Source organism: Pan paniscus, chromosome 16, assembly GCF_029289425.2.
Source record: "Pan paniscus chromosome 16, NHGRI_mPanPan1-v2.0_pri, whole genome shotgun sequence".
Classification (NCBI taxonomy): domain Eukaryota; kingdom Metazoa; phylum Chordata; class Mammalia; order Primates; family Hominidae; genus Pan; species Pan paniscus.
Window position 1 is genome coordinate 31,490,496 of NC_073265.2, and position 24,666 is coordinate 31,515,161.

Below are 24,666 nucleotides of genomic sequence, written 5' to 3' on the forward strand. Positions count from 1 at the left end.
ATGTCCCTACAAAGGACATGAGCTCATCCTTTTTTATGGCTGCACAGTATTCCATGGTGTATATGTGCCACATTATCTTAATCCAGTCTATCATTGATGGACATTTGGGTTGGTTCCAAGTCTTTGCTATTGCAAACAGTGCTGCAATAAACATACGTGTGCATGTGTCTTTATACTAGCATGATTTATAATCATTTGGGTGTATACCCAGTAATGGGATGGCTGGGTCAACTGGTATTTCTAGTTCTAGATCCTTGAGGAATTGCCATACTGTCTTCCACAATGGCTGAACTAGTTTACACCCCCACCAACAGTGTAAAAGTGTTCCTATTTCTCCACATCCTCTCCAGCACCTGTTGTTTCCTGACTTTTTACTGATCACCATTCTAACTGGCATGAGATGGTATCTCATTGTGGTTTTGATTTGCATTTCTCTGATGACCAGTGATGATGAGCATTTTTTCATGTGTCTGTTGGCTGCATAAATGTCTTCTTCTGAAAAGTGTCTGTTCATATCCTTTGTCCACTTTTTGATGGGGTTGATTTTTTCTTGTAAATTTGTTTAAGTTCTTCGTAGATTCTGGATATTAGCCCTTTGTCGGATGGGTGAATTGTAAAAATTTTCTCCTATTCTGCAGGTTGCCTGTTCACTCTGATGGTAGTTTCTTTTGCTGTGCAGAAGCTCTTTAATTAGATCTATCTATTTTGGCTTTTGTTGCCATTGCTTTTGGTGTTTCAGTCATGAAGTCCTTCCCTATGCCTATGTCCTGAATGGTATTGCCTAGGTTTTCTTCTAGGGATTTTATGGTTTTAGGTCTAACATTTAAGTCTTTAATCCATCTTGAATTAATTTTTATATGAGGTGTAAGGAAGGGATCCAGTTTCAGTTTTCTACATATGGCTATCCAGTTTTCCCAGCACCATTTATTAAATAGGGAATCCTTTTCCCATTTCTTGTTTTTGTCAGGTTTGTCAAAGATCAGATGGTTGTAAATGTGTGGTGTTATTTCTGAGGCCTCTGTTCTGTTCCATTGGTCTATATGTCTGTTTTGGTACCAGTACCATGCTGTTTTGGTTACTGTAGCCTTGTAGTATAGTTTGAAGTCAGGTAGCATGATGCCTCCAACTTTGTTCTCTTTGCTTAGGATTGTCTTGGCAATGTGGGCTCTTTTTTGGTTCCATATGAACTTCAAAGTATTTTTTCCAATTCTGTGAAGAAAGTCATTGGTAGCTTGACGGGGATGGCATTGAATCTATAAATTACCTTGGGCAGTAAGGCCATTTTCACAATATTGATTCTTCCTATCCATGAGCACGGAATGTTCTTCCATTTGTTTGTGTCCTCTTTTATTTCTTTGAGCAGTGGTTTGTAGTTCTCCTTGAAGAGGTTCTTCACATCCCTTGTAAATTGGATTCCTAGGTATTTTATTCTCTTTGTAGCAATTGTGAATGGGACTTCACTCATGATTTGGCTGTTTGTTATTGGTGTACAGGAATGCTTGTGATTTTTGCATATTGATTTTGTATCCTGAGACTTTGCTGAAGTTGCTTATCAGCTTAAGGAGATTTTGGGCTGAGATGATGGGGTTTTCTAAATATACAATCATGTCATCTGCAAACAGGGACAATTTGACTTCCTCTTTTCCTAATTGAATACACTTTCTTTCTTTCTCTTGCCTGATTGCCCTGGCCATTACTTCCAACACTATGTTGAACAGGAGTAGTGAGAGAGGACATCCCTGTCTTCTGCCAGTTTTCAAAGGGAATGCTTCCAGTTTTTGCCCATTCAGTATGATATTGGCTGTGGGTTTGTCATAAATAGCTCTTATTATTTTGACATACGTTCCATCAATACTTAGTTTATTGAGAGTTTTTAGCATGAAGGGCTGTTGAATTTTGTCAAAGGCCTTTTCCACATCTATTGAGATAATCATGTGATTTTTTTGTCTTTGGTTCTGTTTATGTGATGGATTACGTTTATTGATTTGCATATGTTGAACCACCCTTGCATCCCAGGGATGAAGCCAACTTGATCTTGGTGGACATGCTTTTTGATGTGCTGCTGGATTCGGTTTGCAAGTATTTTATTGAGGATTTTCGCATCGATGTTCATCAGGGATAGTGGTCTAAAACTCTTTTTTTTGTTGTGTCTCTGCCAGGCTTTGGTATCAGGATGATGCTGGCCTCATAAAATGAGTTAGGGAGGATTCCCTCTTTTTCTATTGATTGGAATAGTTTCAGAAGGAATGGTACCAGCTCCTCTTTGTACCTCTGGTAGAATTCGGCTGTGAATCCATCTGGTCCTGGACTTATTTTAATTGGTAGGCTATTAATTACTGCCTCAATTTCAGAACCTGTTATTGATCTATTCAGAGATTCAACTTCTTCCTAGTTTAGTCTTGGGAGGGTCTATGTGTCCAGGAATTTATCCATTTCTTCTAGATTTTCTAGTTTATTTGTGTGGAGATGTTTATAGTATTCTCTGATGGTAGTTTGTATTTCTGTGGGATCAGTAGTGATATCCCCTTTATCATCTTTTATTGTATCTATTTGATTCTTCTCTCTTTTCTTCTTTATTAGTCTTGCTAGAGGTCTATTTGGTTGATCTTTTCAAAAAACCAGTTCCTGGATTCATTGATTCTTTTGAAAGGTTTTTTGTGTCTCTAAGTCCATCAGTTCTGCTCTCATCTTAGTTATTTCTTGTCTTCTAGTAGCTTTTGAATTTGTCTGCTCTTGCTTCTCTAGCTCTTTTAATTGTGATGTTAGGGTGTTGATTTTAGATCTTTCCTGCTTTCTCTTGTGGGCATTTAGTGCTATAAATTTCCCTCTACACACTGCTTTAAATGTGTCCCAGAGATTCTGGTATGTTGTGTCTTTGTTCTCATTGGTTTCAAAGAACATCTTTATTTCTGCTTTCATTTCGTTATTTATCCAGCAGTCATTCAGAAGCAGCTTGTTCAGTTTCCATGTATTTGTGCGGTTTTGAGTGAGCTTCTTAATGCTGAGTTCTAATTTGATTGCACTGTCGTCTGAGAGACGGTTGTGACTTCTTTTACATTTGTTGATGAGTGCTTTACTTCCAACTATGTGGTCAATTTTGGAATAAGTGTGATGTGGTGCTGAGAAGAATGTACATTCTGCTGATTTGGGGTGGAAAGTTCTGTAGATGTCTATTAGGTCTGCTCGGTGCAGAACTGAGTTCAAGTCCTGGATATCCTTGTTAACCTTCTGTCTCGTTGATCTAATATTGACAGTGGGGTGTTAAAGTCTCCCATTATTATTGTGTGCGAGTCTAAGTCTCTTTGTAGGTCTCTAAGGACTTGCTTTACGAATCTGGGTGCTCCTGTATTGGGTGCATATATATTTAGGATAGTTAGCTCTTCTTGTTGAATTGACCCCTTTACCATTATGTAATGGCCTTGTCTCTTTTGATCTTTGTTGGTTTAAAGTCTGCTTTATCAGAGACTAGAATTGCAACCCCTGCTTTTTCTTTTGCTTTCCATTTGCTTGGTAAATCTTCCTCCATCCCTTTATTTTGAACCTATGTTTGTCTCTGCACATGAGATGGGTATCCTGAATACAGCACACCAATGGGTCTTGACTCTTTATCCAATTTGCCAGTCTGTGTCTTTTAATTGGGGCATTTAGCCCGTCTACATTTAAGGTTAATATTGTTATGTGTGAATTTGATCCTGTCATTATGATACTAGTGAGTTATTTTGCCCGTTGGTTGATGCAGTTTCTTCCTAGCATCGATGGTCTTTACAATTTGGCATGTTTTTGCAGTGGCTGGTACTGGTTGTTCCTTTCCACGTTTAGTGCTTCCTTCCGGAACTCTTGTAGGGCAGGCCTGGTGGTGACAAAATCTCTCAGCATTTGCTTGTCTGTAAAGGATTTTATTTCTCCTTCACTTATGAAGCTTAGTTTGGCTGGATATGAAATTCTGGATTGAAAATTATTTAAGAATGTTGAATATTGGCCCCCACTAACAGATTCTCTGTTAGTCTGATGGCCTTCCCTTTGTGGGTAACCCGACCTTTCTCTCTGGCTGCCCTTAACATTTTTTTCCTTCATTTCAACCTTGGTGAATCTGACAATTATGTGTCTTGGGGTTGCTCTTCTTGAGGAGTATCTTTGTGGTGTTCTCTGTATTTCCTGAATTTGAATGTTGGCCTACCTTGCTAGGTGGGGGAAGTTCTCCTAGATAATATCCTGAAGAGTGTTGTCCAGCTTGGTTCCATTCTCCCCATCACTTTCAGGTACACCAATCAGATGTAGCTTTGGCCTTTTCACACAGTCCCATATTTCTTGGAGGCTTTGTTCATTTCTTTTTACTCTTTTTTTCTCTAAACTTCTCTTCTCGCTTCATTTCATTCATTTGATTTTCAATCACTGATACCCTTTCTTCCACTTGATCGAATCAGCTACTGAAGCTTATGCATGCATCACATAGTTCTTGTGCCATGGTTTTCAGCTCCATCAGGTCATTTAAGGTCTTCTCTACACTGTTTATTCTAGATAGCCATTCATCTACTCTTTTGTCAAGGTTTTTAGCTTCCTTGTGATGGGTTTGAACATCCTCCTTTAGCTCAGAGAGGTTTGTTATTACCGACCTTCTGAAGCCTACTTCTCACAACTCGTCAAATTCATTCTCTGTCCAGCTTTGTTCCGTTGCTCGCGGGGAGCTGCAATCCTTTGGAGGAGAAGAGGTGCTGTGGTTTTTAGAATTTTCAGCTTTTCTGCTCTGGTTTCTCCCCATCTTTGTGGTTTTATCTACCTTTGGTCTTTGATGTTGGTGACCTACAGATGGGGTTTTGGTGTGGATGTCCTTTTTATTGATGTTGATGCTATTCTTTTCTGTTTGTTAGTTTTCCTTCTAAGAGTCAGGTCCCTCAGCTGCAGGTCTGTTGGAGTTTGCTGGAGGTCCACTCCACACCCTGTTCGCCTGGTTATCACCAGAGGAGGCTGCAGAACAGCAAATATTGTTGCCTGATCCTTCCTCTGGAAGCTTCGTCTCAGAGGGACACCCAGCTGTATGAAGTGTCAGTTGGCCCCTACTGGGAGGTGTCTCCCAGTTAGGCTACATGGGGGTCAGGGACCCACTTGAGGAGGCAGTCTGTCCATTCTCAGAGCTCAAACACTGTGCTGGGAGAACCATTGCTCTCTTCAGAGCTGTCAGACAGGGACGTTTAAGTCTTCAGAAGTTTCTGCTGCCTTTTGCTCAGCTATGCCCTGCCCCCAGAGGTGGAGTCTACAGAGGCAGGCAGGCCTCACTGAGCTGTGGTGGGCTCCACCCAATTCGAACTTCCTGGCCGCTTTTTTACCTACTCAAGCCTCAGCAATGGCGATGCCCCTTCCCCAGCCTGGCTGCCACCTTGCAGTTCGATTTGGGACTGCTGCACTAGCAGTGAGCAAGGCTCCGTGGGCGTGGGACCCGCTGAGCCTGGTATGGAATATAATCTCCTGGTGTGCCGTTTGCTAAGACTGTTGGAAAAATGCAGTATTAAGGCGGGAGTGTCCCAATTTTCCCGGTACAGTCTGTCACAGCTTCCCTTGGCTAGGAAAGGGAAATCCCCCGACCCCTTGCGCTTCCTGGGTGAGGCGATGTCCCGCCCTGCTTCGGCTTGCCCTCCGTGGGCTGCACCCACTGTCCAACCAGTCCCAGTGAGATGAACCAGGTACCTCAGTTGGAAATGCAGAAATCACCCGTCTTCTGTGTCGATCATGCTGGGAGCTGTAGACGGAGCTGTTCCTATTTGGCCATCTTGGAATCCAGCTCCCATTCATTTTTACAGATGAATGATATTCCATTTTATGAACATACAACATTTTACTTTTTCATTCCTGCTTGTAGTTTGAGATTTGTGAGCCTCTCAATCTTTCTGAAATTCATACTTTCATCAAATTTGGGAAGTTTTTGGGCATTATTCCTTCAAATATTCTTCCCATACCTTTCTCCCTCTCTTCTCCCTCTGATGAATTCCTATTATGTGGATGTTGATACACTTGAGGGTGTCCCATAGGTCTCTCAGGCTCGTCTTCATTCTTTTTATCATTTTTATCTCTATGTTCTCCTGGTTTCCTTTAGTTTCTTCATCCATGGTTTTTTTATTTTTAGCTCTTTGAGTATATTTAAGACAGTTCACTTAAAATCTTTGGTCTGGTAAGTCTAATGCTGAGGCTTCCTCTTCAAAGCATGTATATTTTTTTAATCCTGTAAATATGCCATACGTTGTTTCTGTGCATGCTTCATAATTTTCCACTGAAAACTGAATGTTATAAAGTGGCAACTCTGGAAACCACAATCTGCCCCCTCCTTGGGGTTTGTTAGCTGGTAATAATAATATGGGTTATGTCTCTTTTGCTTAATAAGTTTTCTAAACCATTTTTGTAAAGTCTGCATTCTTAGACCTGTGTGGCTACTGGAATCTATATTCCTTTAGCTTAGTGGTCAGCTAGTGTTTTGACAAAGAGTTCTTAAACACCAGGAGCCAAAGACGAAAAAGAACAGAATATCCTCCCAATCTTTGCACCCTGGTGCAATCCTTCAATGCTTAGCTGGGCCAATTAAAGCCATTCCTTATTCTTCACTTTTTGCTTGTACAGAGCCTGAAGGTCAGCCAGAATGAAAGCTTAGGGTCATCTAAGGTCTTTTCTGATCGTATGTCCAGCCCTGAGAATATATATGGCTTTCTTCATAGCTCAATATACACAGAAGCCTTAAAAAGCCTTGTTCTCCCACAAACCTCCTTTCTGGACCCTTTCTTTCTCATGCTTGACAGTCTCTCTATTGCTTATCCCCACTGTTATCCCCTTCCCTATGCACATAATACTTCTGCATTCAAATGCTTTTGGCAAACAACCCAGGAAGCCACTCCAGCCCTGGGAACACTCTAAATTGGGGAAAACAAAGTTAAGTCCTGGCAAGGTTCCTTCAGGGAGCCTCCAGGCAGGTGAAAACACACAATGGCAAGTCTTTAAGAAAAAGGTCTGTATTAGTTCCCCTGGCACCAGCAACCTGCACCACGACTGCGGGTTGCCATCTTCCTGCCTCTGAACTGGGAAGGAGGGTATGGTAAACAAATTACAATATCACTGCACTTTCTTAATGTAATGTAGCAGCTTCTTTCTTTGTTGAACTTTTTCCTTATTAAGTTTTGGTTAGATTTCAAAGTTCTGTGAAAGTTGAATGTGATAGTTTTCATCAGCTTACTAGTTGCTTTTGTGGAGGCATGGAGACCTGGACCTCACTACTCCACAATTCTTGGTAATATCATTCCTATTAGCTCCATTTTATTATGTAAGAAACTGAAGCACAATAACATTTCCAAGGGAAATATTAAGTTGTGAAGTTGGGATTTCAAAATCTAGGACATCTGACCCGAGAGCCTGGGCTCTTAACTACCATCTCAACTATTAATTATTTTGTTCTCCATAACAAAACTATTTTTTTCTTTTTTTTTTTTTTCTCTTTTTCACAGTCTACCACTAGCTTGTGAACAGAATTGTTTTTAAAGCACTGTCTTCATGGTATGATCTCAAAATTGTAAGTGCCCTTCAAAAGAACTTTTTAACCCCATGAGTAAGGTAATTAAAGCTACAAGTGACAATCCAGTTACTGATGCTGTCAGACAGACAGCCTACAACAGTAGTTTTGTTCCCAAAACATTGTCTTTGATTAAGCACTGCATTGTCAAAAATACAATTGTTACAAAACTAAACATACTCTTACCATACAATCTAGCAATCATGCTCCTTGATAGTTACCCAAATGAGTTGAAAACTTATGTCCACATAAAAGCCTGGACACAAATGTTTACAACAGTTTTATCTATAATTGTTATAACTTGAAAGCAATCAAGATGTCCTTCAATAGATGAATGGATAAACTGTGATATATCCAAACAATGGAATATGATTCAGCACTAAAAAGAAATGAACTATCAAGCCACTAGAAGACATGGAGGAAACTTAAATGCATATTACTAAGTGAAAGAAGCCAATCTAAAGAGGTCACGTATTTGTACAATTCCAACTAGATGACATTCTGGAAAAGGCAAAACTATGAAGATAGTAAAAAGATCAGTGATTGCCAGGAGTTCAAGGGGAAGGGAGAGATGAACAGGCAGAGCACAGAGGATTTTTAGGCACTGAAACTATTCTGCATGATACTACAAAGGTGAAGATGTCTTTACACATTTATCAAAATTCGTACAATGTACAATGCAGAGTGAACCTTAAACTATAGACTTTGATAATAACATGTCAACGTGGTTCATCAATTTTAACAGTGTGCCACAGTGGTGCAGTATGTTGACAATGGGGGAGGCTAAGTGTACAGGTATAGACACAGCATGTGGGAGGTCTCTTTTTTTTTTTTTTTTTTTTTTGAGACAGAGTCTTGCTTTATTGCTTAGACTGGAGTACAGTGGCATGATCATGGCTCACTGCAGCCTTGACCTCCTGGGCTCAAGTGATCCTCACTTCAGCCTCCCCTGTAGCGGTGACTATAGGCATGCACAACCATGCTGGGTAAATTGGGGTTTTTTTTTTTTTTTTTTTTCTTTTGAGACGGAGTCTCGCTCTGTCGCCCAGGCTGGAGTGCAGTGGCGCGATCTTGGCTCGCCACAACCTCCACCTCCCAGGTTCAAGCCATTCTCCTGCCTCAGCCTCCCAAGTAGCTAGGATTACAGGCATGTGCCACCATGCACAGCTAATTTTATATTTTTAGTAGAAATGGTTTTCTCCACATTGGTCAGGTTGGTCTTGAACTCCTGACCTCAGGTGATCTGTCTGCCTGGGCCTCCTAAAGTGCTGGGATTACAGATGTGAGCCACCGCACCCAGCCAACTTTTGCTTTTTGTAGAGATAGGGTCTCAAATGTTTTCCAGGCTGCTCTTGAACTCCTGGGTTCAAGTGATCCTCCCACCTTGGCTTCTGAAGTGCTGCAATTATAGGCATAAGCCACTGCACTGGCCTCTCTGTACCTTTTACTCAATTCTGTTGTGAACCTAAAACTGCTCTAAACAATAAACTCTATTAATTTTTTAAAATTATGTTAAATGTATCACATTATTGCTTAAATCCAAAAAACTGAGTTAATCAAAATATTAAAGTGTTCTCTTTTATCAATATTTCTTAGAAGGGACATGCAGAGGACCTTTCTTCCATAAACATATAGATTTTTGTTTTTTTTTTTTTTAGATGGAGTCTTGCTCTGTTGCCCAGGCTGGAGTGCAACGGAATGATCTTGGCTCAATGTAATCTCCACCTCCTGGGTTCAAGGGATCCTCCCACCTCAGCCTCCCAAGTAGCTGGGATTATAGGCGTGCGCCACCACACCCAGCCAATTTTTTTTGTGTGTGTGTATTTTTAGTAGAGATGAGGTTTCACCATGTTTGCCAGGCTGATCTCGAACTCCTGACATCAGGTGATCCACCCACCTTGGCCTCCCAAAGTGCTGGGATCACAGGTGTGAGCCACCACACCTGGCCCATAAACATATATGTTTAATCAGAGCTTTAATGAAATAGGATGGAGGTACTGAATTTGTGAGTATCCTTTTTGCTTTTTTGAGACAGAGTCTCATTTTGTCACCCAGGCTAGAGTGCAGTGGTGCAATCATGGCTCACTACAACCTCTGCTTTTTGGGCTCAAGTGATTCTCAGGCCTCATGCACCCAAGTAGCTGGGATTACAGGTGTACCCCACCACACCAAGCTAATTTTTGCATTTTTAGTAGAGATAGGGTTTTGCCATGTTGACCAGACTGGTCTCAAACCCTGGCTTCAAGTGATTCACCCACCTTGGGCCTTAAAAAGTGCTGAGATTACCACTGAACCCAGCCTGTGAATATTCTTTAAATAGGATTATAAGGTATTTGCCTTGGACCAAATTTTCAGGAAGAAAGATCAAAAGATAGATAATTCTTTCATTTCTTTTGACTATATTTTGACTAAGTATTCCTAAATATTACTTGTGGTATTCAACAGGCTCACCTTTCAGCCAGTTTTAATCACTGTAACAAGACTCAAGCCTTGAGTAGAACTCAAAGTATGCTGTGCACAGAAGACAACTGAAGAAAGCACAAGTGCCAATATCCATATAAATGAAGGTTCACCTTTGACAATAATTTTTTTGCTGTTGTTTTTGTTTTAGAGACAAGGTATGGCTCTATCGCCTCGAGTGAAGTGGTGTGACTTTGGCTCACTGCAACCTCTGCCTCCCAGACTCAAGCCATCCTCCCACTTCAGTCTCCCAAGTAGCGGGGACTACAGGTGCATGTGCCACCTTCTGGCTAATTTTTCCATTTTTTGTAGAGACGAGGTTTCACCATATTGCCCAGGGTGGTCTCAAACTCGTGAGCTCTAGCGATCTGCCTGCTGTGGCCTCCCAAGGTGCTGGGGTTACAGGCGTGAGCCACAGCGCCTGGCTTAACAATAACTTTTTAAATACAATTTACAAGAACAAATTGTTGCTTAACTAGACAAACTGCATAAAATCTATTTTAAATGATGACAGCCATTGTTTTTGTGAGGAAAGATGGAAACTCACTGCTATGGTTTAGATATCTGTCCTCTCAAATTTCATATTGAAATTTGATCCCCAATGTTTGAGGTGAATTCTAGAGAGAGGTGTTTGGGTCATGGGAGCCAATCCCTAATGAATGGCTTGGTGCCACTGTCCTTTCAGTAATGAGTTCTCCCTCTACTGGTTCCTTGATTACTAAAAAAAAATCCCACTACCTCCTCTCCTCCTCCTGCCTCTTTCCTTCTTCCTCTCTTGCCATGTGATCTGCACACACAGGCTCCCCCCTTCACCTTCCACCATGAGTAGAAACAGCCTGAAGCCCTCACTAGAAACAGATGCCGGCACCATGCTTCTTTCATAGCCCACAGAACAGTGAGCCAAATAAACCTCTTTTCTTTGTAAATTACCCAGCTCCAGGTGTCCTTTCATAGCAACATAAACAAAGACACTCACTCTCACTTTCTTGGGGCCATAAATTGCTATGAAAAAGCACCTTTAAACTGTGCATACATGTGGATCTAGCAATTCTACCTCCAGGAATTTAGCCTAAAGATTATAAATGTACACAGAAATATAGCTAGACATTATGAACATAACTTTATCCATAATAGGGGAAATTTGGGAACAACCCCAATGTTCATCAATTGGGAGTTATTAAAATCATAATAAAATGGAACACTAAGCAGCCATAAAAAGGTGAAGTAGTATTCAATGTACCAATTTGGTAATAAAAAGAAAAAATTATACAATGGTATATAATATGATCTTATTTTGGTTAATATGCATGTGCTCTGTGTAATCACACCAAACTGCTAAAACTATTATAACATAAAATTACAAAGGATTGTTACTTTTAAGTTATAGAAATAAAAACTTATCCCAATATACAATTCTTCTGAGATCAGAAAATAAAGACTTAAAAGCAAATGTAGTTAAAATATTAATCACAACACTGCATAAAATTCCAAGATAATGAAACTCATAAATGTTCAAGAACAGATAATTGAACAAATTGCAATGTACTCATACAATAAGACACTATACAAGCATTTAAGTAACAATGCAATACAATATTTACCAAACTGACGACATGTCCATGTTATATTGCTAAGCTACAAAAAAAAGTCATACAATACATACTCTAAGATTCCCTTTTTAAAATAATATAAACATGCCCATATACAAAAGACTAGGAAGATAAATATATCACTGCATGGTATTATAGATTACTATTTTCTTCATTTATGTATATCGTCTCCATTTTCATAGTGAATATATACCTATTAGTAAGAGAAAATCCAATGAATATCTTTTTTCTTTTTTTTTTGAGGTGGAATCTCACTGGTTGCCCAGGCCGGAGTGCAGTAGCGTGATCTCAGCTCACTGCAGCCTCCACCTCCCAAGTTCACGCGATTCTCCTGCCTCAGCCTCCTGAGTAGCTTGGATTACAGGTGCCCGCCACCATGAGCAACTAATTTTTGTATTTTTAGTAAAGACAAAGTTTCACCACATTGGCCAAGCTGGTCTCGAACTCCCAACCTCAAGTCATCTGCCTACCTTGGCCTCCCAAAGTGTTGGCATTACAGGTGTGAGCCACTGCACCCAGTCCTAATGGCTATCTTTTGTTTAAAAAAATTAACAAAGACTGTCATGCCTAACTTACATTCAGTTAAAATTCTGTACAAATAAAACTAGGGTTTAGGTAGTGAGAACACTTTCAGAATGGCAGAATAAGAAGCTCTGAAAATCTACTCATCCATAAAAGCAACGAAAACACTGGCAAAAACTATCAAAATCAACTTTTGGAACTTTGGAAATTATTAAAGTCTTTCAACAATCCAAGAAATGTTTCTTCAAGAAAGGCATCTGAATCTAGGAAAGAAAAGCAAGCTTGAGATGTCTGTGTTCACCCTAATCCCATTCCTCTCTCCCAAGTTCCTTAAAACCAAAGTCCCTGAAACTGTTAACAGCTGATAAAAACAACAGCTTAGCAGCCACTAGGCAAAGGGGGTAGGGGAAGCAAACACAGAGTTTCACTCTGTTGCCTAGGCTGGAGTGCAGTGGTGTGATCTCGGCTCATTGCAGCCTCCACCTTCTGGGTTCAAGTGATTCTCCTGCTTCAGCCTCCCAAGTAGCTGGGATTACAGGCGTGCACCACCACACCTGCCTAATTTTTGTATTTTTGGTAGAGACGGGGTTTCACCATGTTGGCCAGGCTGGTGTCAAACTCCTGGCCCTCAAGTGATCTGCCCACCTAGGCCTCCCAAAGGAAAAAATACATTTGGAGGTCCCTAAAAGAATGATCACCTGAGCTGTCTGGCAAATTGCTGAAAAGCTCCATTCTCAGGGCTTGTCTTTATCTGACCTGACTCAGAGATCACCCAGTGTCAACAACCCTGTACTCAAAGCATTTGTCAAAAACATTGAACAGCAATCCTTCAAGATCACAGCTGCCTGAGGTGACCTTACCAACTGAGGCTATTAAGAGGCTGATTGGAAACTTAAAAGGAAAAATTGGAGAATGAGATGTCCATAGGAATTTTGGAAAGCTCCAAAATATTCCTGGAAATCTAGAAGGCCATATGTGCAGGGCTGTGCACACATGCCCAGGGCTGTGCACAGGTCCAGGAGAGACCTGAGGAGGCCCTAATCATTCACTGGCTGATCTTAAGGTTCTGTGCAAGCAGGAAGTAAAAGTTGAGACAGTGTGTAAACTATGAAAGAAGCCAGACACAAGGCCATGTATTATATGATTCCAGTTACATAAAATGTCCAGAAAAGGCAAATACAGAGAAAGAAAATAGATTACTGATGGTCAGAGGCTGGGGGCAGGAGAAATGGGGAGTGACTGATGAGTATGGGGCTACTTTTGGGGATGAACAATTCTGGAATTAGACAGCGATTGGTGCTTGCACAACTTGAGAATACTAAAAACCACTCAATTATATGCTTTAACAACTTTAATAACAACTTTTAGGCTGGGTGCAGTGGCTCACGCCTATAATCCTAGCACTTTGGGAGGCTGAAGTGAGACGATTACTTGAGCCTAGGAGTTCTATACCAGCCTGGGCAACATGGTGAGACCCAACCCCCACAAAACATTTTTAAAAATTAGCCAGGCATGGTGGTATGTACCTGTGGCCCCAGTTACTTGGAGTCTGAGGCAGGAGGATCACTTGAGCCCAAGACATCAAGGCTGCAGGGAGCCATGTTCATACCACTGTTCTCCAGCATGGGCAAGAGTGAGACCTTATCTCAGAAAACGAAACAAAACATAACTTCTGTAATATGTATATTATACCTTCATAAAGTTGTTATAAAACTTAAAACTTTAATCAGCTTTGTAAAAGCCATAACCCAACATTGATAGCTGTCATCCTTCCTCTAAATTTTTAACTGGCGATGTTTTGAGGAATTAATTATGAATTTGAAAATAGTATCCATACAATGCATATTTATGAAAACTTAAGGCATATTTATAGCTTTAGACCTTATTTCAATTTTTCCAAACTCTCTTTCAATTATATTTTATCACAGATAATTTTAGATGAAGTTTAAGAGTTCTTATTTTTAATAAGTTTCTTCCTGTTTACAGATATTTATGGGGGGATAATTATAAAAGCAATACAGGTGTACAGTAGAAAATTCAGAAAACACAAAGAAACTAAAAATCACTCATAGTATCATCCAGAGATCCAACCATTTTTAACATTTTGGTCTATAGCTTCCAGATTTAACTTTCTTTTCACATATTAGCATAGTATGGGAGAACAATTCAAAAATACACAAATATAAGAAAACTAAAATATGTGTTCAATGCCCCAAATCCCCAAATATACTTACGGTTTTGTCTCCAATAAAGGTAAGGTTTGTTCCATTCTCCTTAGCCTTTAAACATTAAAAAAATAATAATAATTAATTCAGAACTTCTTGTTTTTAGCTGCCCAAGTTCCTGTAGCCACTGGGGAAGCCTGCTCCCCAGGTGCAGCACTCCCTCCTTAGAGATGCAGTGAGCACAGGTATCTCCTGCACCACCAAAGTTTTTACTGCACTCTCAGAAATATATAATGAAAACAATTACCTCCTGTTTTTCTCCTAAAAGAGGCAGTCGATGCATAAAATCTCCAGAAAAGCTCTATAAAAGAAATACAAAACAAAACATTAAAGGTGTATAAATACTAGAAGAAAAGTGTAGCTCAAAATACAAAGAAATGGTTAAAACAAAACACCACACCCTAACTCGTAAATATAATAACACAGCATCAATAGACAAAACATTTCCAATTAACCACAAACAAGTGAATAAAACCCTGCTGGGAACTAGAAAATAGTATCAAACCAAAATGGCCAATCAATTTTTCTATCAGAATAATAAACATCTAAGAATGACAAAGCTTTAGATATAGGATGTATGCTTAGGATAGAAGAATCTTAGCTCATTTCCCCTCATTCTACAGATGAGTAAAATGTGGCTCAAAACTACAAAGCTTTAGACAAAGAAATAGGATTTAAACCTAATATTCTTTTTTTTTTTTTTTTTTGAGACAGAGTCTTGCTCTGTTGCACAGGCTGGAGTGCAGTGGTGTGATCTCGGCTCACTGCAAGCTCCGCCTCCCAGGTTCACGCCATTCTCCTGCCTCAGCCTCCCAAGTAGCTGGGACTACAGGTGCCCGCCACCATGCCCGGCTAATTGTTTTTGTATTTTTAGTAGAGATGGGGTTTCACCGTGTTAGCCAGGATGGTCTCAATCTCCTGACCTCATGATCCGCCCACATCGGCCTCCCGAAGTGCTGGGACTACAGGCGTGAGCCACCGTGCCCAGCCTAAACCTAATATTCTTGATGCTTAGGTCTGCTGTCCCTTCCACCATACTACATTTTTTATGCCTGTAAAAAACTACACTAATTATCTTTCTTACCAGTTATCAGTAGATGAGGCATTCTCTTTCCTGAGTAATGAGACTGTGTAATTCAACTCTGTTACATTAGACTGGAGGAGGAGAGGAAACCTTACCAATAAGCCAAGACCCTGGAAAGATTATAGCACATCTAAAAGTAGTCAGCCTCCAGCAACTAGATGCATCAGGTAGCTTTCCATAATCAAATCCAAGAAAGACCAACCAATCCTCCTAGTCTAAGGGATAAATTTGGAAAACCAACAGAAAACATACAAACTACACAACATCACATTGCTTCTAGCTTTCTCTACCATTCTTTCACCATCTTAAAGCTATTTTCTTTTCCCTCCAAGACCATAAAATCTAATTTATAATAAAAGCGGAACTCTTCCTTCAATTACCAATTACTTCATCTGCTCATCAATTATCCATTTTTTTTTTTTTTTTTTTTTGAGGCCAAGTTTCACTCTCGTCGCCCAGGCTGGAGTGCATTGACACTATGTCAGCCTCCTGGGTTCAAATGATTCTCCCACTTCAGCCTCCCGAGTAGCTGGGATTACAGGCACCCGCCACCATGCCCGGCTAATTTTTTTGTAGAGACAGGGTTTCACCATGTTGGCCAGGCTGGTCTTGAACTCCTGACCTCAGGTGATCCGCCCACCTCGGCCTCCCAAAGTGCTGGGATTACAGACCTGAGCCACCGCGTCTGGCCTCAATTACCAATGACTAAATTTGTCTTCTTAATAATAAACTTTACTTCTAGTAATTTGACAGTTCAAGGCAAGTTGCTAAATATTCCAAAATAATTTTTAAATATAGTAAGGACAAGTATAGATGATAATTACTATAACTATTTTCAACACATATAAAATTTTTCTATCAAAAAACTGAGATTACTATTTCTAAGACAACAAAATTTGATATCAGAATCTCCACTTACATGATTACATATGTGTAAGCACGAAAAATGTATGATTATTCACATCTCCCTCTTTCTACAAAATTAAGGTGTGAAATTGAACTCTAAGACAATGATGATACCCTTCTGATTTCAGATCTATAGAAGTAAATTTTAAAAACCCTGATTTTTCTGGGAACATATTAATTAGATGAGGACACCAGAGAATTAAAAATGTGACGTTTTAAATGTCCATCAACAGATGAATGGAAAAACAAAATGTGGTACATACATACAATAGAACATCATTTAGCCTTAAAAAGGAATGAAATTCTGATAATGCTATAACATGGATGAACCTTAAAAACATTATGCTAAGTGGAAGAAGTCAGACAAAAAAGAACAAAAGTTGTATGATTCTATTTATATGAGGTATCTAGAATAGTCAAATTTATGGAAAGTAGAAGAGTGGTTACCATGGTCTTGGGGTTGGAAGGTGGGGAATTTTTGTTTAATAGGTATGATGTTTCAGTTTGGGATGATAAAAGTACTAGAGATGGGGCTCAGCCCGGTGGCTCACACCTGTAATCCTGGCATTTTGGGAGGCCAAGGTGGGTGGATCACTTCAGGTCAAGAGCTCAAGACCAGCCTGGCTAACATGGTGAAATCCTGTCTCTACAGAAAATACAAAAAAAATCAGCCAGGCGTAATGGTGTGAATCTGTAGCCCTAGCCACTTGGGAGGCTGAGGTGAAAGAACTGCTTAGATCCGGGAGGTGGAGACTGCAGTGAGCCGAGATTGTGCCACTGCACTCCAGCCTGGGGGACAGAGCGAGAATCTGCCTTGGGGAAAAAAAAAGTACTGGAGATGGGTCGATGGCTGCACAGCAATGTGAATATATTTAATGCCACTGTATTATACACTTAGAAATGGTTAAAATGGTAAATTTTATGTAGTGTATATTTTACCACAATAAAAAAAATGGGGGTTTGCTTTTTACACACAAAGGAAAGTACAACCTCTCTTTGATGAGTATGTATAAGTGGCTGACTATGTACCTATCAGAACATGCTTCCACTTACTTCTGCCAAAAGAAATACTTGAGGAGTCAGAAGTGGATATAGCCAAAAATATATACATTCCAATTTTTGCCTATTCTATTTATCTCCAATCACTTTCAAAGATTACCTGTGTTTTAAAGAGTTCACTGCAGTTCTGGAACAATTTTGATGATGTTTGATATTTCCCAGACAAGCCTCTTTTTTCCTTAAGTTTTTCCAAATACAACTCTACTTCTTCTGCCTGGAAAAAGAGATAATACAGAGTAGTTAACTCACCTTCCAAAAAATAAGATACTAAGAGCACAGCACAACAAATAGTTCACCTGTAGTACAGATACAATTTTGAGTTTGCTATTTCAAAAATGAACAGCATCAGATAAAGGCTCTACATAAAAGTATCTAAGAATCAAACACTATTAGACTCAAGGACTATTAGACTCTAGTCTTTGGCTCACAGGGCATAGTTCTACTAACAATTCTGAGTAGACTGGGAAACTGCCAGAGTGTAGAGGGTTTTGTCACATTAAAATATACTTAAAAGATTTACTTGACCAAATTAACAACATCAACAAAAAGATATTCATGCTCATAAGCTAAGATAGAGCAGAAAATTGTTGCAAGCACAGAACTAGGATAATCTTCTTAAAAATGCAAATTGAGAGATACAAACAGAATGGAAAAGGTCTGAAAAATTCAACTCAGAACTATATATGTGTGTGTGTGTGTGTATATATATATATTTTTTTTTTTTAACTTTTATTTTAGGTTCCGGTATACATACGCAACTTTGTTATATAGGTAAACTGAACTCACAGGGGACTGTTTTACAGATTATTTCATCACCCAGGTACTGCCTAGTACTCAAGAGTTATTTTTTCTGATCCTCTCCCTCCTCCCACCCTCCACCCTCAAGTAGGCCCAGTGTCTGCCGTTCCCCTCTTTGTGATCATGTGTTCTCATCATTCACCTCCCACTTATAAGTGAAAACGTGGTATTTCGCTTTCTGTTCCTGTGTTAGTTTGCTAAGGTTAATGGCCTCCAGCTCCTTCTGTGTTCTTGCAAAGGAAATGATCTCATTCTTTTTTATGGCTGCATATGTATCACATTCTTTTTTATGGCCGCATATGTACCACATTTTATTTATCCAGTTTACCATTGATGAGCATTTAGGTTGATTCCATGTCTTTGCTATTGTAAATAGTGCTGCAGTGAACATATATGTGCATATGTCTTTACGGTAGAATGATTTATATTACTTTGGATATATACCCAGTAATGGGATTCCTGGGTCAAATGGTAATTCTGTTTTTAGCTCTTTGAGGAATTGCCACAGTGCTTTCCACAGTGGTTGAACTAATTTACACTCCCACTAACAATGTATAAGCATTCCCTTTTCTCCACAACTTTGCCAGCATCTATTATCCTTGACTTTTTAATAATAACCATTCTGATGTGAGATGGTATCTCATTGTGATTTTGATTTGCATTTCTCTAATAATCAATGATACTGAGCTTTTTTTTTTCATATGCTTGTTGGCTGTATATCTTCTTTTGAAAAGTGTCTGTTCATGTCCTTTACCCACTTTTCTATGGGGTTGTTTTTTGCATATAAATTTGTTTAAGTTCCTTATAGAGGCTGGATATTAGACCTTTGTTGGATGCATAGTTTGCAAATATTTTCTCCCATTCTGTAGGCTGTCTACTCTATTGATAGTTTCTTTTGCTGTGCAGAAGCTCTTAAGCTTAATTAGATCCCATTTGTCAATTTTTGCTTTTGTTGCAATTGCTTTTGGCATCTTCATCATGAAATCTTTGCCACTTCCCGTGTCCAGAATGGTATTGCCTAGGTTGTCTTCCAGGGTTTTTATCGTTTTGGGTTTTACATTTAAGTCTTTAATCTATCTTGAGTTGATTTTTGAATATGGCGTGAGGAAGGGGTCCAGTTTCAATCTGCATATGGCCAGCACGCTACCGCAACACTATCTACTAAATAGGGAGTCCTTTCCCCATTGCTTGTTTTTGTCAGCTTTGTTAAATATCAGATGGTAGTAGGTGTGCGGCCTTATTTCTGGGCTGTCTTCTCTGTTTCATTGGTCTTTGTGTCTGTTTTGGTTACTGTAGCCCTGTAGTACAGTTTGAAGTCAGGTAATGTGATGCTTCCAGCTTTGTTCTTTGAGCAATATATTTTCAACGCTCAAGTATTCTAGATTATGGCAATTCTCAAAAGTGTGGCCGTTGAACCATAGTCAAAACTATTTTCATGGCTGAGCACAATGGCTCACGCCTGTAATCCCAGCACTTTGGGAGACTGAGGCAGGTGGATCACCTGAGGTCAGGAGTTTGAGACCTGCCTGGCCAACATGGCAAAACCCCATCTTTACTAAAAATACAAAAATTAGCCAGGTGTGGTGGCAGACACCTGTAATCCCAGCTACTTGGGAGGCTGAGGCTGGAGAATCACTTGAACCCGGGAGGCAGAGGTTGCGGTGAGCTGAGATCGCGCCACTGCACTCCAGCCTGGGCGACAGAGTGAGACTCCGTCTCAAAAAAAAAAAAAAACTATTTTCATAATAATAATAGTATGCTATTTGACTTGTAATGATATTACAAAAGCAATAGTGGGTAAAACTGTTGCCCCTTATCAGGAACTAAGGCAGTGGCATTTAATTGTACTAGCAGTCATATTCTTCATAGCCACAAACTGGCAGTTTTTAATAATGCCAGTTTTATGTAAGAATATCCTAGATAAAGCAGTAAAAATTATTAATGTTATTAAATCTGGACCTTTTGAGTACCTGACTTTTTAAATAATCTAGGTGACAAAATGGAAAGTATGCAAAATACAATAAATTATTGTCTTGAGATAAAGCACTCTGCAATTGCTTTGACTTGTGAGTTAAACTAATCATTTTTTCCACGAAACACCATATTTACTTGAAAGAATGACTGAAAAACTACCATTACTCAGACTTGGTTATTTGAGAGATATTTCTCTGGAAATGGGCAACGGAGGCTGTCCCCTCAAGGAAGACAACTGACAGTATTCACTGCCAAAATAAAATTTGAGATTTCAAGCAAAAACTGGAATTTTGAAGAACTTGTATCTGCTACTATGAATTTAACGGCTTCCAAAACTTAAGAACCTACTGATGAGATGAAGAGGGCAGGGTATAGTTATAAACAATGTAATTTTTAGCTAAGTGTGAAATGAGTTAATATTTATAAAAATGTATATAATTCAGTCAACTGCTATTTTCTAAATGACCAATAAATGATGCTACAAGATCACACACAGGTAAAAGATACATTCATATCAGTGGATTTCTTATCAGAGTACAAAAAAAGTTCATTAATATTTCAGATTCCACATTGCAACTAACCGTTAAAAACTTCCACTTGTTGAGTTTTGGTATAGAATCAAAAAAGAATATCCTCAGTTATCTGAAAAGGCCATTAAAATACCATTCCTTTTCCCAACTATATATCTGTATGAGGTCATTATTTTCTACATGTACTTAAGCCAAATTATTGCAACAGACTGAGTGAAGGAGGGAATATAAGAATCCAGTGATCTTCTGTTATGCCAGATAATAAACAAATTTACAAAAATACAAAACAATCCTACTCTTCTATGTGGTTTTCTGGGAAAAAGTTATTTATATTAACATGTAATAAGTTTATTATTGCTACTTTAAAATAAATTAATAAATATTTTTATATTTTCTCAGTTGTAATTTCTAATAGCATAACCCACATGCTCAAAGGCTTTCTGGAATCCACAATAATTTTTACAAATATAAGAGTTCTGAAACCAAAAAGTTTGAGAATTGATGGTCTGCAAATTGGGAAGCATGCATTCTAGTTTCAGCTCTCCTCCTCCGTAGCTACATGATACTCTTTCCTCTATGAAATTAAGAGACTGGAACCAGATAATCACTAAGTTCCAAGAAAACTCTGTAATTTTATGTTCCTTACCTTGAAGTTATAGATTTCATTGTAACAATCAGCGCTTTTCAGATACCAGGTTATATTCAAAGACAGGTCACAAGGTTCTCCATCAACTACAAAAGAAGAAATCTTTGTTAACAAAAGATAATTCCCCAACAAAGCATTTTTCCTAAACTGTTAACCTCCATCCTATTTATTTCGTACCCTAAACTGAGATACTCAAAGACCATCCTTTCTCCAAACATAAGGTATTGAAATAATACATGCAAAAAGAGCTGGATATTAAGATAAAAGTATTGTTGTTCATAGAAAAATAGCAGGTAAGCAGTTTTTAACCTCTGGAAACTGTGGATCTATTTTTATGCCATAAAGTCTTAACTTCTGGATCTCTATTGAGAAAAACCTGGGAGTGATAAAGCACTCCTAAATTCAAGCCAGTCTTCTATTATTTAAGTATTTATTGAGCAGGCTAGGTGCGGTAGCTCACACCTATAACCCCAGAAGTTTGGGAGGCCAAGGCAGGGGGATCGCTTGAGCCCAGGAGCTCAAGACCACCCTAGGCAACATAGTGAGAACTCATCTCTACAAAAAATGATTAAAAAGCTAGGCGTGGTGGTACATGCTTGTAGTCCCAGCTACTCAGGCAAGGGAGGCAGGAGGATCACTTGAGCCCAGGAGGTCAAGTCTGCAGTGAGCCATGATGGTACCACTGCACTCCAGCCTGGGCGACAGAGCGAGACCCTGTCTCAAAAAACATAAATAAATAAATAAATAAATAAATAGCACAAGTATTACAAAGGTATAATGGCACACTGTTAGGCTAAAGAGGGAAACGAGTGGAAACAAATTATTAAGACCCTTCAAAAGGCTAGTTGAAGAGCAATAATAAAATTAGGAATGCATGTCACAGGGCAATATTCACAACTGTTAAATGGTGTTAAATGATGATATACATAATAGTTCCACTGAGAGCAAAATTGCTATCTCAGACCTTGAAAGATATCAAGATAGAACAGAAAGAGCAATGAACGAAAAGCAAACATGGCTGTGGAAGGTAGAAATAGCAAAAGCAAAGATAAGAGTATCAGATTTTTTTTTCAAAGCCTACCTTAAAAGAGGCCTCAAGGAAGCTCATGTTATCATGGAAGCTTCATAAAGCTCATTAAACACAGTTTGGAACACAGTATTCTAATGGATCAAGACATTATTCTGAAGACTTGGGAGGGTAAATCTGACTATATGACTGATTAGCTGGAGGAAGTCAGTATTCGCTTTTATCTTTGATTCTAGCTATGAAAGGAAAAATATACTAAAGACTCCCTACTTTATACAATGTGACAAAAATAAACATGACTGCATTTAGGAATCTACTTTTCGTTCATAACAAAAGACGCAACCTAATTATAAGCTTCCTTTTTTCTTTCTTTTAAACTGTTTTCTCAAACTAATTTTTAAATGACCAACACATTTTCAAAGGACTCTATTAGAATGTTCAAAAATTTGACCTGTTGGATAGAATTTATGGAAATGATAAAAAGCAATCGGGCTATGAACTATTCAAAATAATCCATACAGGGAAAGGATTAACTAAGAAAAAGCCAGTAAGAACACATCCCCCAAACAGGAAACTTGTAAGGAAATTTGGAAGCAAAAATACTGCTGTTTATGTTAAAAGACAATATTTAGAACTTTAAATGAAAGGCTTTAAGAGACAATAAAAATGGTCCCAGCTATTCCATGGAAAGCTATATACCATCCCCCAAAAAGTACAAAATCAAAGACAACTGGTAAATATGAGAAAGCACAGAAATAACAAAGAAAAAGATAATGTAAATATTAAAGTGTCTCAGGCCGGGCACGGTGGCTCACACCTGTAATCCCAGAACTTTGGGAGGCCAAGGCAGGCAGATAACTTGAGGTCGGGAGTTCGAGACCAGCCTGGCCAATATGGTGAAACCCCATCTCTGCTAAAAATACAAAAATTAGCCGGCGTGGTGGCACGCGCCTATAGTCCCAGCTACTCGGGAGGCTGAGGCAGGAGAATCGCTTGAACCCAGGAAGCAGAGGTTACAGTGAGCCGAGATCGTGCCACTGCATTCCAGCCTGGGCGTCACAGCAAAACTCCGTCTCAAAAAACAACAACAAAAAATAAAGTGCCTCAAATCCTCCAAAAACAATGAAATATAAACACTTCAAAATACGCAGTTGGGGCTGGGCATAGAGACTCATGCCTGTAAACCCAGCTACTCAGGAGGCTGAGGCAGGAGAATCGCTTGAACCTGGGAGGTGGAGGTTGCAGTAAGCCAAGATTGTACCACTGCACTCCAGTCTGGGTGACAGAGTGAGACACCATCTTAAAAAAAATGCAGTTGGTTTAACTTGGCAAAACACCACTAGATCAAACTACAAGTGAAAAAAAGACTGGACCTAATAAAAGAATAGAACAGCAAACAGGCTGTCAAGCTATTCCAAAAGACAAGGGTTACTAGGTTACCCAGTAAACCAATCTCACAAGGCCAGTGTCAGAGTAGATTTGATCTAAATCAAATGTAAGTCATTGGTCAGGAGACTGATTACATATTCATGGATACAGTATATATTCTTCAGAGAAATTCTACCTGCTGTTTTCACTCCCACTAGAATGTAAGCTCGACGAAGGAAGAACATTTTTCTATTACTTCCCCACAGTCTATGCAATAAGTAATAATTACTCACTAAACAATTGAAAAGAATAAAATTATCCAACTATGACTTAAAATTTTGCACTTCCGTGGAGACAGTATGCATAGAATCACACATCTATCATCAGGATTTTTATCCCTCATCTAGAAATAAAGCTGCCCACGATCAATCGTTCTCTAAATTAAAGCCGGTTTCAGAACTAAAAGGAAGCTTTTATTGAACACACAATGGGATACTTTAGATTCAGATACAGTCATTTTTCCACTAGACAAACTAGTTTTGTTCTACATAATCCCTATTTCTTGATAATATCTGAGCTTCCTCTTCCAAGGCAGTAAAATACTCCTTTTGTAAATAAAAGATCTACTAAATATATTCCTTCATAGCCAACGGCCTGACAAACCTAGGTCATGTTTGCAGTAAACATTTAACAAGCACACAAGAGTAAAACCTCTTTAATCCACACAGAACAGATTAAAACCATCATGCAGGGAATCAACCCCAACATAATCACAGTCATGCACTACATAACATTTCAGTAAATGAAAGACTACATATACAACGGGGATCCCATAAAATTGTAATATCGTATTTGTACTCTACTTTCCTATGTTTAGATATACAAAAACTTACCGTTGTGTTACAACCACC

At 39.1% G+C, this 24,666-nt stretch overlaps 1 protein-coding gene across 3 annotated transcripts in view; it reads right to left on the reverse strand.

Annotated features, from left to right (window-relative positions):
* Positions 1-24,666, reverse strand: part of TMEM87A (transmembrane protein 87A) — a 62,501-nt gene that overhangs the window by 36,018 nt on the left and 1,817 nt on the right. For 2 of the 3 annotated variants that reach the window (XM_055098323.2, XM_055098322.2), the window contains exons 3-6: positions 21,361-21,446; positions 17,513-17,626; positions 14,611-14,664; positions 14,373-14,417 (exon numbers count right to left, since the gene is read on the reverse strand). In XM_055098323.2, coding sequence (XP_054954298.1) covers positions 14,373-14,417; positions 14,611-14,664; positions 17,513-17,626; positions 21,361-21,446 — 299 coding nt within the window. Of the gene's footprint in view, positions 1-4,377; positions 12,402-14,372; positions 14,418-14,610; positions 14,665-17,512; positions 17,627-21,360; positions 21,447-24,666 lie in introns of those variants that run through there. The other variant, XM_008973229.4, reaches the window with a different exon arrangement.